General features: G+C 37.5%; 1 protein-coding gene across 1 annotated transcript; it reads right to left on the bottom strand.

Annotated features, from left to right (window-relative positions):
* Positions 1-10,606: 10,606 nt before the first annotated feature.
* On the bottom strand, positions 10,607-12,380 carry LOC122280809. The gene is made up of 2 exons (XM_043091848.1): positions 10,922-12,380; positions 10,607-10,831 (listed from the first exon to the last, which is right to left on the bottom strand). Exon 1 carries the CDS (start codon positions 12,328-12,330, stop codon positions 11,038-11,040), a length of 1,293 nt encoding a protein of 430 aa, XP_042947782.1. The 5' UTR covers positions 12,331-12,380; the 3' UTR covers positions 10,607-10,831; positions 10,922-11,037.
* Positions 12,381-16,686: the final 4,306 nt, after the last annotated feature.

The raw sequence follows: 16,686 nt of genomic DNA, 5'->3' as shown, positions 1-16,686 counted from the left end.
TAATCAGAGAAAAAAAAAACAATACCATAAACAGCATAAGTGATGGAAAGGAAATGTTCATACAACCACTCAAGGTATCAATCATACATTTCAGGAATACTTTGTTAATTTGTTTACAACATCTAATCCTTTAGGACAGTCAAAATTCTTAGAGGATATGCCTACATTGATCACAGAAGAGATGATTCCATGCTTTCAAAAAACTTTGTAGTCTCACAGGTCAAGGAAGCAATATTCAGTATGAATCAATTCAATTCACCTGGACCTGATGGATTTTCCGGCCGGCTTTTTCCATCAACATTGGGAGAGCATAGGTATGGAGCTATGTGAAGTAATTACAAAGGCTTTGAACCAAAACAGGTGGGATAGAGCTATCAACAAGACATTCATAGTTTTGATTCCTAAGAGCAAAAATCCCACAATTGTTTCAAAATTTAGGCCCATTAGCTTATGTAATGTTTTATACAAAGTAATGGCCAAGTTTCTTGCAAACAGGTTGAAGATTATCCTACCAAAAATAATTTCTCAAACACAAAGTGCATTTGTGCCAAGGAGATTAATTGCTGACAACATAATAGTAGCTTTTGAAGCCTTACAAACCATGCATTGTAAACTAAAGGGGTCAACAGGATACATAGCTCTTAAACTCGATATGAGCAAGACCTATGACATATTAGAGTGAACGTTTATAGAAGTTGTGATGACAAAGATGGGTTTAACAAGAAATGGATTGATTTAATACTTAATTGTGTAACAACAGTTTCATATTCTCTACTTCTTATGGAACCTCTCAACGAGAATTTATCCCAACCAGGGTGATCCACTGTCACCCTATCTATTTATTCTATGCTCAGAAGCTTTAAGTCAAATGCTCAAAAAGGCAGAAGAGAAGAAGATGATCACTGGAGTTCCATTGGACAGAGGTCAAATTCATATAAGTCACTTGTTTTTTGCAGATGACAATTTGTTATTCTGCAAAGCCTCATCTTTGGAATGGAGTAGGCTTCAATATATTATAAGCCAATATGAAACTGCATCAGGTCAAAGACTTAATAAAGAAAAATCCTCTCTCTCTTTCATCAAAAACACAGTTTCCTATCAGAGAAATAATTACAAGCATAGCAGGGATCAGAATCTCAAGCTCCTATGATATCTTGGTCTTCCAGCTTTGATAGGCAGATCGAGGAACAAAAATTTCAAATCAATACTTGATAAGGTAAGTGGAAAATTAAGTAATTGGAAGAAGAAATTCTTGTCACAAGCAGGAAGAGAAATTCTGATTAAATCAGTGATACAATCAATCCCTACTTCTATGGGTGTGTTTAAACTACCAAAGGGTTTGCTGAAGCAATTAAACTGTTTGATGAGAAACTATTGGTGGGGTTAGATTAAATAGGAGAGAAAGTTTAGCTGGATGAGTTGGTCTCAAATGGGACAGGCTAAACAGATGGGGGGACTTGGGTTTAGAAATTTTGAGAACTTCAATATTGCTTTGTTAGCAAAGCAAGGCTAGAGGATGATAAGAAATCCAACATCTCTAGCATCAAGGGTGATTAAAGCAAAATATTATCCCCATTTAGATTTTTTTAAAGCTAAAGTTGGAAACAACCCTTCCTACATATGAAGAAGCCTTTTATCTGCAAGAGAGTTACTTCAAGAAGGCACAATATGGAAAATTGGTAATGGTCATTCTGTTGCGATCTGGACAGACTCTTGGCTGCATCAACCAACCTCATTTAAACCTCAATCAGGTCAGAATGTAATGGGGAAAGATACTAAAGTGGAGGTTCTCATCAACTCTCATATGAAATAATGGACCAAGCCTTTAGTTCAAGTTGTTTTTAACATAACAGAAGTAGGCCTTATAACTCAAATCCCTATTAGCCTATATAATCGGCAAGATAAGCTAATATGGATAGGCAATGCAAATGGTGAGTTTACTGTAAAAACTGCTTATCACTTGCAAAAAGAATTACAAGAAAGAAAGAAAGGTCAAAACTCTAGACATAACTCCACTCGACAAGAATGGACCAGAATTTGGAAGCTAGCAATACCTCCAGCAACAAAGAATTTTTTGTGGAAAGCTTGTAGAAATATACTGCCAATAAGGGTCAATTTGTGTAAGAAAAAGATTATACAAGATTCTAGTTGTCCAATGTGCCTGAAGGAACAAGAAAGAACAGAACATATCCTATGGGAGTGTATTTCTGCCTCTGATGTTTTGAGCCAAAGTTCTAGGAAAATTAAGAAAACAAATGTTTCTTTAGCAGCTTCAAGGATCTAATGCAAGAAATGTTCAACAGACTCAGTAAGGAAGAATTGACAGAATTAGCTCTAATCTTATGGAACATTTGGAAGAGAAGAGATGAATTAGTGTTCAACAACTGTTTAAATGATCCAAAGACAGTAATGCACAGAGTGAAGAACATTATTTCTGAATTATCTATATCAAATCCTGATGAAAATGAACAGGTTCTAACTGCAAGCAACATGAAGGCTACCTGGGAATGTCTACCCCAAGGTTTTTGTAAAATAAACTGGGATGTGGCAATTGACTCAAAGCTTTGTAAAATAGGGATAGGTGTGGCTGTAAGAGATGATGGAGGGCATTTTTTGGCTACTTTGAGGCAGCAACAGGAAGCACTTCCAGACCCTCTCCTAGCAGAGGCAAATGCAGCTCTTAAAGCAATCAAGTTTGGGATTGATTTGGGCATGAAAAAGGTAATAGTAGAAGGGGACTCCAAGAAAGTAGTTGATGCAATACATAAGAAGAAACATGATGAAAGCTACTTTGGAATGCTCATATCTGATATTCAGACAACTATGGCTAGCTATGAGAAATGTTGTTTTAATCACATAGGTCGTGAAGGCAATGGGATTGCCCACAAGTTAGGGAAGGCTGCTCTATGCGGAACTGAATGTATAATTTGACATAGAAGATCTTCCTAACTGTTTGTTGACAATGTAATAGAGCAAGTTATGAATGAATGAGGATTTAAAAAAAAAAAATTGCAATAATCTTTCCAAAATTTTATTTTCGACACTTTATGTTAGTAAACTTTCATTTTGTATCAAATTTCACCCCTTTCCACATAACATTTTGGTATATTATCCAATGAAGTTAAAGAAATTTGTACACATACAGTGAACATGACATTTTTTATGTTCAAATGATTAAAATATTTTTTTGTAGTTGACAGCCGTTGTTCTTTTTTTTTTTTTTTAACCTCTCACCATTATTCTCTTGCATTTTTGGAATTGAAAAGATAAAGCCTTACCCACTCCAATGAAAATTGAAAAGAGGAGCCCTCCTCATTCTCCCATTACCGTCCACTTCCATGACCTCAAGTTTGCCTCCAACAACCCCCACAATACCTCTCTCCAAGGCATGTGATTTATGAACCACCTTACTTAGCGTGAATCTCACACGCTACATCAACGTAAATTTTTTTTTATGAAAAATGTTAGTATGCTGTCTGAGTTTGCTCCATCGCTTTGACTGTTCATGTATTTAATTTTTTTTAATTTTTTATTACTTAATGATTAAAAAATGACTTTTAGTTTATTGGTATATTTTTTTATTAAAATATTTAAATATGTAAAAAAAATATGAAAAGAAAAAAAAAATAAAAAAAGTAAATTTGTGCTAGGCAACACGCCCAACGGTCTTTGCTAGGCGGCAGTCTAGCATTACTCATTTCCTATATACCATCCTTTTAACCTTATTTTTCATTTGACTCTCCCCAGAAAATGCCATATATACATATCCAATGTTCATTGCAAAATTCCCCTAGTGGCCTCGCAATATCAATTGTAATAGTGCCACATGCTTGGCTGTGGCATAAAAGTTGCACTTTATGGTTAACCCATTCCTTGGAACGTGGAAAGAGGACTTGAATTTGCTAGCAATTTTTACAATTTAGGGTTTAGAGTAGAAGATAAATATATAGATAAAATTAATTTCACAACATTTATATTTATTCAAGTAAATTTATTAATCATTCAATATATAGAGTCCACCTTAAATATCTCTCTCTCTCACTCTAATCCTAAGAATTCGATTTCTCGATACAATTTTTTTTTTTTTTTGAATTCAATCAAGTAGATCATATATTGATGTAAAAAAATGCAAAGACAGATAAGAAACTGTCAACATTACATAGACTGTTCTAACTGTACAGTCGACATAACTTGCATTGGACTATCTTCTATCCAGATCTTCTCATACTCATAGTCTAAAGCTAACTTTGCTAACTGGTGAGCAGCATAGTTGGCTTCTCTGTGAACAAAATCAACATGCCATTGAGGCCAAGTTCTTAACATACTTTGAGCATCATTAACAAGAACCCCATAATCTGCACTAATCTCCTCATCAGAAGTCACTGCCTGAACAATGATCTTAGCATCACCTTCAAAAACCACCCTTCCCAAACCCAACTCGGCACAGACTTCCATTGCCCTCCTTAAGGCCAGGCCTTCTGCCAGCACAGGCTTTACAACAGGCTTGTGGCTTGCACACACACAAACCATTATACTTCCTTGCTCATCTCGTATAATAATACCATAGCCTGCTCTATTGAGTTTAGTACTCACTGAAGCATCCCAGTTTGCCTTCAATGTTCTGATTTTTGGTTTTTTCCACCTTATGTCTCCTCTGTCACTCATATTATTAGAAGGTACTACATCTGTGTTTGTTAATGAGCATAAAAACATATCTCTATCTGCAGTAGCTGCTGTCACCACCTGTTGAGGGCTTTCTAGATCTTTTCCATGCACAAAATAATTTCTCCTTAGCCAGATCCTTCGCATAATAAAACAGGCCAGCTGAAGTGAATCCACATCCAGCTTAGAACACAAAAAGAACCACAAAGTCCTGAAGTCAGGAAAAGAATTAGGCCACTTGTGTGTAGGACAGCTTGACATGGCCCAAACATCACTGGCTACAGGGCATCCCCATATTACATGTAGTGGAGACTCAATTTCTCTCTTGCATATAGAGCACAAGTCAACAGCAACTATCTTTTTGCTTGCCAGGTTTTGCAAAGTGGGAAGTACATTGTGGACAGCTTTCCATACAAACAGCTTAATCTTCATAGGGACATTTAGAGACCATAAATGTTTACAATCTATCAAACTAGTTACAATACTCGAGCACTCCCCCTTCATTTGTCTGACCAGTGATTGTTGTAAGTAGTATGCACTTCTCACAATGAAAATCCCATTTGCAGTATACCCCCACATCAGCTTGTCCTGAGTCCCAGTTTTGCTTAGGGGAATCTGACAGATCTTCTCCACATCTTCCTCATGAAATAACTGGTCCAGCACTTCCTTCTTCCATCTGCATTCCCCTTCATCAATCAACTCAGAAACAGTTGAATCCCTGCTAGAACCAAGAATAGGAAGGTTGGGTTGTAACAGCACAACATGCTTAACCCACTTATAATTCCAATTACTGATACTAGAACCCGACCCCACTCTCCATAAACTTCCTGCCTTGATCAATTCAATAGATGACCATAGACTCTGCCACACCAGGGATGAATTAGTCCCCTTCTTTGCATTCAGGATAGAACCCCTCTTAAAATACTTCTGTTTTAGGAGTTGAGCAACCAGGGAATTTGGATTGTTGAGAACTCTCCATACTTGCTTAGCCAACATGGCTTTATTAAAAGATTCCAGGTCTCTAAAACCCAAACCCCCATCCTTCTTAGAAACTCCCATGCTTGCCCAAGACTTCCATTGGACTTTCTGCTTGGTATTACTACCTCCCCACCAAAATTTTCCCATCATCAAATTGATTTCCTGCAGCAGTTTTTTAGGCAACTTAAAAACACTCATAGTATAGATTGGGATTGCTTGAATTACTGCTTTTAGTAATACTTCCTTTCCAGCTTGTGATAGGAATGTATTCTACCAACTTGAGATTCTGGTCCATATTCTTTCTTTAATAGATCTGAAAGATTGGTATTTTGACCTCCCAACTGTAGTTGGTAGTCCTAAATACCTCCCATAGTTGTTATCTGCTGATACACCTACTGCATTAACAATCTCCTGCTTTTTTTCTATACTGGTATTTGAGCTGAAAAAAACAGCTGTTTTTTCTCGGTTCAAGCATTGTCCAGATGCCTTCTCATACACTTGAAGCAATCCTTGGAGCTTTTGCCACTCCTCAATAGTTGCTCTACAAAAGAGCACACTATCATCAGCAAAGAAGAGATGACTGATCCTCATCCCTCCCCTAGCAGCTGCAACTCCTTTAATTTCCCCCTTATGCTCAGCCTGAGTGATCAAGGCACTTAAACCTTCAGCACATAATATAAATAGGTAAGGAGATAGTGGATCTCCTTGCCTAATCCCACGTTCAAGTTGAAAAGAGGCCCCAATTTCTCCATTTATCAAAACTGAGTAGCTGACAGTAGTGATACATTCCATTATTAGCTGCATCCATCTCTCTCCAAATCCCATTTTTGCCATAATAGCCTCCAGAAACTTCCATTCCACACGGTCATAGGCCTTAGACATATCCAACTTGATAGTCATCGAGCCTGTTCTGCCCTTCTGCTTTGTTTTCATGGAATGTAAGAGTTCATAGGCAGTTATCACATTATCAGTGATAAGCCTATTAGGGATAAAAGCACTTTGGTTGCTTGAAATAATAAGATCCAGAACATGCTTCAACCTGTTAGCCAAAACTTTGGAAACCAGTTTATAGACAACATTACAAAGACTAATAGGTCTAAATTGGTTTACAAAAGAAGGGTCTTTTACTTTAGGAATCAAAGCAATAACAGTAGAATTAATCCCCCTATCCATCCTACCCCCATTAAGAAAGTGTAAAACAGATGCACTAACCTCATTCCCAACAATATGCCAATAGGATTGATAGAACTGTGCATTAAAATCATCTGGTCCAGGGGCCTTCAGAGGGGACATTTGTTGTAGAGCTACCTCTACTTCTTCTCGAGTGAAAGGTGTCTGGAGTCTGTAATTCATATCATCTATCACCCTTTTGGTTATGCACTGCAGACTGCAGCTCAGTTCTTCATCAGAGGGCCTTGTTGTGCTAAAAATGTTTTTAAAATACTGAGTAAATGCCTCAGCCATTTCTGAATGACTCTCCCATTTTCTACCTTGCATGTCATGGATAGCTCTAATCTGGTTCTTCTTATGCCTCTGAGTTGCACAAAGGTGAAAAAATCTGGTATTTTTATCACCAGCCTGATACCAGTTCACTTTAGCTCTTTGCCTCCATTTAATGTCTTCTTGTTCTAACAAAAACTCCAGTTCTTTCTGTAAATTTTTAACAGCATCTATATTCAAAGGGCCTTCCACATCTTGCAATTTCCTTAGTTCTTCTGTTTTGTCCAGAATTTCCTTTTCACAGTCCACCTTCTTTCCCTTATTCCACCTCGTGAGCACTTGAGCACAAGCCTTGAGTTTTTCCTTAATTTGTCCCCACCCATCCTGCCCACATGTCACCCTTCTCCATTCTTTTCTAACAACATCCTCCCCTTCCACATCCTTAGTCCATTTAGCCTCAAACATAAATTTATGACTTTTAACCATAGTTGGGAAACCAATTCTATAACAGGTCAACAAAATTGGTCTATGATCTGATCTTCTGGCAGCTAAAGTTTCCACAGCTGACCTCTTAAACATGTTTATCCATGGAGGATTAGCTATGACACGATCTAATCTTTCCTTTGTATAATGAAGACCTTGTTGTCTATTGCTCCAGGTAAACAAACTCCCTTTCCAGCCCAAATCATGTAGATTATTACAATGCACAGCATGCCTAAATTCCTCCATCTGTTTTTCAGGTCTTTGTCTGCCACCCCATTTTTCATTTGAAGCCAATATCTCATTAAAATCGCCCATGACACACCAAGCTTGGTTAAAACTTGGTCTAATCATAGAGAGTAGATTCCATGTACTGCTTCTTTTACTAGTTTCTGGATGACCATAAAAACCAGTGCAAAACCACTGCTGCTGATCCTCCTCCTCAGTAACTAACATATGGATGTGATGCTGTGAGTAATTCACCAACTCAACAGCATATTCTTTCTTCCACAACATAGCTAACCCTCCCTTCTTTCCCAAAGGCTCCACAGCAAAACAACAATCAAACCCAAGTTTCCTTTTAATTGAGTCAAATTTTGATGTTCTTAGTTTTGTCTCTATGAGAAAAACTAAGTTGGGTTTCTTTTCTCTGACTAGCAAGCAGAGATCATGAACTGCACGGGGGTTCCCAAGCCCCCGACAGTTCTAACTTAGGTGTTTCATAAGGATTGGCGGGGTTGTATAACAGCCTCCGCCATGACACCTGTACCCTTAGTTCCATCATCTATTTTTAGAACTCTCCCACGTTTTTTTGGACCCTGACTGTCCTGGAGTGCTAGTTCATCAGTCAACATTCTCTTCTGACTAACATCCACCTTGCTAGATTGAGCCTTAGTCTCATTATTAGTTAGAAGACCTTGCTGTCTAGCTTGCCTTTTCCGTCCTCTAGTCTTGCCCACTTTAACCTCACCAGGTGACCCTGATTTGTGGTTAGATACATCCACACTATTACGCCTCTCAACAGGACAAAAAGAAGGCCCATTAATAGCAACTCCTTGTGTTGGGCTCAGCAATATGGGCTCTGGTGTAGGGCCCAACTGGACAGCAGACTCAACATTCCTGCTTAAAACTGGCACCTCATCCTCAACTATGTTTTGAAAAACTGTTGGCTCCAAAATAGCAGCCTTTTGATTCGTAACCACCTTATCTTTCTGTTTCCCAGAGTCTCCCCCATCCCTGCTTCTTATCTCCTGGCTACCCTCTTCATAATTTAAACTCTCATCCTTATCCTGCATTGGCTTATCCATAACAACTACTCCTCCTAAATTGCCTCTCCCAACCTCCGAAAAAATCTGCATCCTATCCTGCCTCATCGGAGAATGCAACCCCTCCTCCATCTCTCCATCCACCTCCTTCCTCCATCTTTGTTGATCGGAGCTGGACCCTCTCTGATGGACATCTTTACTGGAATGATCATTAAACTTTCTTTTGAAAAAAGTCTCAGCACGAAGCCAAACACCAAACTGATCATGGCCTAACTCCAGTCTATCAATATTCCCACCTTTGCAGCCTTGACCATCATGCATGATCCTTCCACACTTAAAGCAAAGCTTGGGCAGCTTCTCGTATTTGAGTGGAATCCACGTACTCAAACCATGAATGTTAATGTGTCTACCGCTTGCTATGGGCTTATACAGATTTATCTCCACCTTCATTCTCAAGAATTGTCCCCATCCCGTACCATCATCCTTAACATCAATGTCTAACACTTCACCAATGGAGGAACCAATCTGAGTGCCTATCTTTTTATTCATGCAAGCCAATGGTAAATTATAAAGCTGGATCCAGAAAGCCTCAGTATCAAAGACTAGCTGGTTTGGAGATACCAAACCATCAAAAGGTTTTAAAACAAACAAGTTATTATCAAATAACCATGGCTTCCCCATCTTCACCTTCTCCATATCTACTTCATCCTCAAACATTATGACAAACAAGTTAGAACTTATACTTTGGAATTGAAACGGCTTGTTCACTCTCCATATCTTGGACATGGTATTATGTATTACATCCTTATTCACCACTCGATCAGAGCACAACTTACCCACCAGACTCCTTTCACCCTTTCTAAGAGAAACTGCTAATGACTCCTCATCCACCACTATACTTTCCTCTTCCTCCTCCGATAATCGAAAGTGTTTCCATTTTTCTTCCAATGCATCCATAGCAACCCTTCCTCAATTCAGAACACTAAATTAGAAAGACCACCCCCCGTACAGTATCAAAACTGTACACTGGGACTCAAACAAAACTTCACCTCTAGTTCCTATTTTCCCACCTAGCCGAGAGAGAGAGAGGAGGAAAGAGAGAAGACTGATCAAAACTAAGTTGAATCCGTTTACTTGTTTGTTATTTCTCAATACAATTGAAATAGGGTAATGATAGACTTATCACTGTTTTACCACTACTTTACTATTTGTAATGTATTTATTTTTTCTTTATTTTCTTTTAAGTATTTTTTAATATATTTAATCATTAAGAAAAAATTAAAAAATATACAATTTTATTAATAGTCACTTTCTTAATCATTAAATAAAAGAAATTTTTTCAAAAATTAAAAAAAATAGTAAAAAAATAGTAAAATAGTAGTAAGGTTATCATTATTTATTGAAATAACCATCCGCCCTAGTAGTCCTCTTGGACTTCGAATCCACAGGCAACAGTACTATAATTTACCATTTGGGCTACTTCCAACTTTTTTCTTTTCATGGTTCAAATTGTGTAATTTGTAGCGAGAAAATCGTGAGGATCACCCTGTTGTCTGGTTGTATTCTTCTTTCTTGCTTCTTAAGTAAATGAAATAAAATAAAGTAATTATTGCCCTTGGTACTTTATTGCCCTTGGGCTTCGATGCATGTTGCTAGAACGCCCCAACCATAGTCTCGGCCGAGGAGGGTGTATTTTCTTCACATATTTAAAATCACCTAAAGCGTTTTGGTGCAAGTAAATCAGTGCGTACAGTGCGCAGATCATGAGACCAGATTCGCGATTCCCAAAAACATAGTACAAATAAAAAAGAAATTGGAAATAGATGCGACTCTCATGGTTTCCACACCTGTTGTGCAGGTTTACCAATGGCATAAACTGATTTACAGAACCCCCATAAATGGTGAGCCACTACTTGATGCTACTAATAAACCTTTGAAAGGGGCGAGCAGGAGGATGTCCGACAGTCTAACAATTTCTTCCAAACAAAAGGACAACCCAGAAAGGCCTGTGCACGAAAGAAAAAAAATTAGACATAGAATTACTGTTACAAGCATCTAGCTTCCAAATTCCAAGCCAAAAAGAGACAGTCAATGACCTCAAAATATACCATGCCCTCTCATCTCCCTCCACATTGGGTCAGCAAAACTATCATTTTCAACACCACCTCCCCCCCCCCAACAACAAAAAATACCACCCTTTTCCATTCCGAACCTACTGTTCTCGTTTCTCTTGCTCTGCATCGTCACCCTCAGCATCTTCATGCTGCTCAACTACTTTAAAACCCTCTTCCGGCGACCACCTCGGCTGTGGAAAAATCACTCCGCGCTGCTGACAGATCTCGAAAATACTGATATTCTTAAGGCTATCATCCTCATAATCACAGCCTTCCTTCAGAATTTTCAACACCTCCAATGTCGTAGCCTTCTTCCGAGACTCCGGTCTCACCTCGCTGGAATTCCCAATTCCACGCAGCTTGCTTGAGCTCACGTATTGCAATCGCTCTATTGGCTGAGTATTCTGTTCTTGTGAACACCTCGTACCACTTTCTTCACCTTCCTCAGGTTCTACCCAATCCTCCTCGCCGCTCTCTTCAGACTTTGATGGGTCAAGTTGGGTATCACCCTCGAGGTCTTCTTTGGATTCTGATTGCAGAATTTCCGATTCTCCGTTGGGAAATTCCAGCATTCCGTTTCCCGTGCTTTCTTTGGAAACTTTGATATCGTAACCGTTTGCATCCATCGCCATTTCTTTACTAATTCCCAGACTTTGATGCCTCCCACATTCCAGCCTCAAGCCACGTTGCTCAAAAATTTCCGTATTTTGGTCAGCTGGAGCTCCCACATAAGGTTCGGAAGCCCCCGAAACCAAATTTTGCTCCGAACCTTTTGGTTTTTTCGACAGCGACTCGGTTAAGCCCTCCTTGAACAACAATTCTCTGGTCAAAAGATCTAATTTCTTCAATTCTCCGCTTGAAGAATTCGCTTCCCAATCGTCGTCGATTCTCTGCTTCAGTGACACCACGGAAAGCCCTAGATGTGAGTCCTTCCCCAAATCCACGGTATCGGTGCCTTCGGTACATCCTCCATGCACAGTCAGAGTGTCGTGAAGGGCTTCTGCGTCACGTGGTTCATCAGCCATCCGATCAATGGGATGATCAACGGCCATAAATCCCTGTTCCTCTGAGCTCAGCAGTACGGAACCCTCCGGTGGGGTCTGGAACACGTCGTGGGGGTTGCTATCATCGTTTCCATCGGAGCTATCGGGCGGAGAAACCATGAGAATGCCGGTGGGAGCAACGTGGACGCCGGTAGCAGGGGTTGTGTCGTCGTCTTCTTGGTCGGAGCATCCGTCGGATTCAAGGGCAAAATGGCAGTTAAGCAAGCGATCCTCTTGGGAGGAGGATACGTGGCAAACAACAGTGATTGAGGCAAAGGGGTCGTTGTTTCTCAGCATTGCCGGAGAGGGATTTGGGCAAGACGGGTACGCAGGATTGGGGATTTCCATTTCGACGTTTGAGCGGATGGTGAAAGAGAGTTTCAGTTGTTTTTCATTTTTTTTAATAAATTTGCCAAGATTCCCGCCTTTTTTTTAATTAATTAATTTACTTTTTGATAAGTGTAAATGGAAATTAAATAATTATTTATTAAGTAATGTTATTTATTATATTAATTTTATAACATTTATTATATTAATTTTTATATGATATGATATTATATAATTAAAAATTATTTATTATATAGAGCAATAGAATTTGCTAATAAATTTTTTGATGAAATAAATGATAAACGACAATTACAAAGATTTTTAGGATTTCTTCTGCTTGGCCATTGAGATTTTTCAAATGAAAATTTAAAGTTTTAAGATTAAATATTAAAATATTATATTTTAATATTATTACTATATTGAGATTTGAAAAGGTTAAAAAAAATTTGAATTGTTTATTATATTTTGTATGAGGATTTGAAAAAGTTGTAATGATGAGATGAAAATTTTATGTTTGAGATGAGAATTTTATGTGGCCAAACAGTACCATGTTGCAAATTTTTATTAATATCTCAGACCATTATGCAAGCCATTATTTAAAAGATTAAAAAAGAATTCACCATCATGGACAGAAAAGCATACAAGCATTATAAAACAAATAAAAGCTTATATCAAGAAACTATCATACTTAGAACTTCCATCACCTCATACTTTTAAAATTGTTAAAACAGATACTTCTAATCTCAGTTATGGAGGAATTATGAAACAAAAATTATCAAATAACTTAGAACAAATTATTAGATTTCATTCAATATGTTGGAATCATGCTCAAAAGAATTATAATACTATTTTAAAAAAATTAACTATTGTATTATGTATTTCCAAATTTCAAGACGATTTATTGAATTAAAAGTTTTTATTTAGAATAGATTATAAATCAGCCAATGAGGTTTTGATTAAAGATGTAAAAAATCTAGCTACTAAACAAATATTTGTCAAATGGCAAGCTATTTTAAGTATTTTCAATTTTGATATTGAACATATTAAAGGAGAATCTAATTCTCTTCCTGATTTTCTATCTCGAGAATTGTTACAGGAAAAATCATGTCATTATCAAAGTCTAGAGTAAAGTCCAAATCTTCATATGCCAGGCCACCATCTCCTTCTTCACCCTGTCCTTCTGCCACTCTAAGACCTTACACGGTGTTGTGAACATTACTACAAAATATCAGGCCATCCTATAATCCATTCTCACCATTATCTTCTCCCAAATTAACTACATATTCAAAAACTGTTTCTACTTCTTCTTCTACTTCTTCCCAGATTGTCAATCCTCCACTATTATCTCTGTCTTCTACAACTCCTATTATCCTCAAAACTTATTGGCATCCATTCTTTCCTATTGAATCAGAATTACAGCACCTCACTAATCCTCAAAAATTACTTGATGCATTTCTACTACCAAAATGGTATTATGTTATACAAAATATTATAAAAACCCAAAATTTTTATGAATTTATTTTGGTAGATACAGATTTTATTATTATTTCTGAAATTCCTTGTTCTTTCCAATCTCAACCTTCTCCACCTGCATCTCCAATTATTGCTTTTCATAAAGTCACTATTAAACAAGTTCTTGCTTTAGAACAGTGGGGAAAAAGCCCATATTTGACTAGAAGATTTTCTCAATCATATGATCCACCATATTTTAATTATTATGATTACCAGCAGGCATGGACAAAAACATTTTTAAGACAATAAAAATTTGCGCCATTCTTGTCTTTGGCATCCAGTCTTTCTTATTGAATTAGAATTACAGCACCTCACTAATCTTCAAAAATTACTTGATGCATTTCTACTACCAGACTGGTATTATGTTCCACAAAATATTACAAAAACCCAAAATTTTTATGAATTTATTTTGGTAAATACAGATTCTATTATTATTTCTGAAATTCCTTGTTCTTTTCAATCTCAACTTTCTCTACCTGCATCTCTGATTATTACTTTTCATAAAGCCACTATTAGACAAGTTCTTACCTTAGAACAGTGGGGAAAAAACCCTTATTTGACCAGAAGATTTTCTCAACCATATGATCCACCATATTTTGATTATTATGATTACTAGGCATGGACAAAAATATTTTTAAAACAAAATAAAAATTTGCGACATTCCTGGTCCCTTCATTTTGACAAATTACGGGAAATTAAAACTCTTCCCAGATGGTTCCTGCTATGGTGGGATCAGTTTGGACCTGAATCTCTCATTCTTCCTATTCCTCTCCAAGAAAGCCTCCAAATTTTTACACTACAAAATGATTACCCACCTTCTCTATCACATTGTCCACCACTTCTTCTTTTCTTCCTTAAAACAAAATTAAACATAAATTATAAATTATCAAATGCACATGTTTGCAATGATGGAATTTGCTTTAAAATAACATTTATTCTAGTAAAAAATATCAATACTAGAGTAATATTAGATGCCAAGGATGATATGCGCTGCCTGATATTGCAATTAAGGCTTATGCGTTGTCGGGTACTACAATGAAGGAGTATAATCTGTCATACTATAAATAGATAAATCAATTAATTTATACCACAGTCAATGATGATATGAGTTGCTTGGTACTTCGGTCAAGCCTTATGTGCTGCCGGGTACTATAGTGAATGAGTATAATCTGTCATACTATAATCATTATGTTGTGTTCAAGTTCACGTTCATGTTATGGTCAAGTTTATGTTTATGTTATGTTCAAGTTCACGTTTATGTCAAATCAAGTCTTAGATCAAGTTTATGTCATGTCAAGTCAAGTTTAGTTCACGTTTCAGTTAAAGTTATGTTAGTTATGCCATGTTATATGTCAAGTTATAATATGCTTACTTATGACTTTGATCATGCATTCATGCTTTTATTGTCATCCATGCATCATTAACCTGTGTAGAGATTTTCTATTAACCTGGTAGTCCCAACTACCATTTCTCCCGAATGGTAGATCTTGTCTCAGGATTTAAAGGAAAACCAGGAATCGATCAACTGAAATGTGATACCCCGTTTTTACGTGTATTTTCACTGAAGGAGTATTTTAATTTATTGTATTTTAATTGGTTTTATTTTAGTTTAATGTGGTGTTTAATTTATTTTAGTCGTTTTATAGTTTTTATATTTGTTTTCGTCGGATCCATTTTTGAAATCCGGAGGTGAGGATTGGATCTCATTTCTTTTCCCCCATCTTTTCTTTTTCTTTTTCTCTTTTTCTTTTTCTCTTTTTCCTTTCCTTCTTTTCTTTTTTTTTTCTTCTTTCTTCTTTCTCTCCCACACGCTCGACCTCTCTCCCTCTCTCCGTCACCGTCCAGCTCTTCAACCCAGAACCACCACTCGCCAGCGACGTGGCCGGTACCACCCACTCAGAAAGTTTCCCCTCCAGCCGGTGAACATCCCCACCAAATCTCACCTCCATCCGAGCCGCCGTTTTCCGCAGAGAGCCCATCTAAGCCGCATGGTTTTTGGCCATTTCCACTGCTGTCGCTCCACCTCTGGCCACCATCTTTTTACCACTTCATTAGCTACCTCTTTTGGTCCTAACCCACCCATTTCTGGCCCTGATCCGTTGTCGGAGCAGCTCCCACTAGCTTAACTCCAATTTACTCTTTTTTCACTTCAACCACTATTTCCACCGCCACCCACGACCAAAACTCACTTTCATTAGCTTCATAAACATCTCTAGGCCATTCTCTATCAATCCCAAGTCTTGGTTTGTCCCCGTTCAAAAGTGAGTATTTTACAACCCACGACCACAGTGTAAAATACACTGTTACGTTATTTTTTCTCTACCGTTTGCAACGTTGTGATCCTTCGAAAAATACCTTATAGCACTGTAAGTATTTTCCAAACTCTATTTTACATTTAAATATATTATTGCTCTTACAATGATTTATTTGACTGGTTGGTTAATTCCTGACTGAGTCCGAGGAGTCGGGGGTCGGATGGATTGAGGACGGAGTTGCTTAGTTTTGTTGATATTGTGATTGGTTGGATGGTTTGTGTCTTGAGGTGTGCATTGCATGGTGCATTCATGTGCATGTTTTAAATTGAGAAAAACTGGTTTTATTTGTATAAATGGATTTTCGGGTGTGTGTGTATCACGACCCCCAAGTCAGGATGGGGTATTATCTCGGTGGAGCTCCTCTGGTCACTCGGGAGTAGATAATACTGAGTGACATTGTCACAACCCCACCCTATCAAGAGGGAGACCGTGATCCCGTACCTATTCTTTTTCCTATTATAGCAGTAAGTTTATTTATATATGAATTCCCATATTGTTATTAGTATTATTATTATTATTTTATTAATTTTTTTTAAAAGATAATGCGAGA

Source organism: Carya illinoinensis, chromosome 11 (genome assembly GCF_018687715.1).
Source record: "Carya illinoinensis cultivar Pawnee chromosome 11, C.illinoinensisPawnee_v1, whole genome shotgun sequence".
NCBI lineage: Eukaryota > Viridiplantae > Streptophyta > Magnoliopsida > Fagales > Juglandaceae > Carya > Carya illinoinensis.
The sequence above is the reverse complement of the archived record's forward strand: the minus strand, read 5'-3'. Positions and strand labels throughout refer to the sequence as shown.

Bases quoted from the DNA above. Each gene is read 5' to 3' on its own strand.
- LOC122280809 (XM_043091848.1), bottom strand. From the start codon at position 12,330: ATGGAAATCCCCAATCCTGCGTACCCGTCTTGCCCAAATCCCTCTCCG.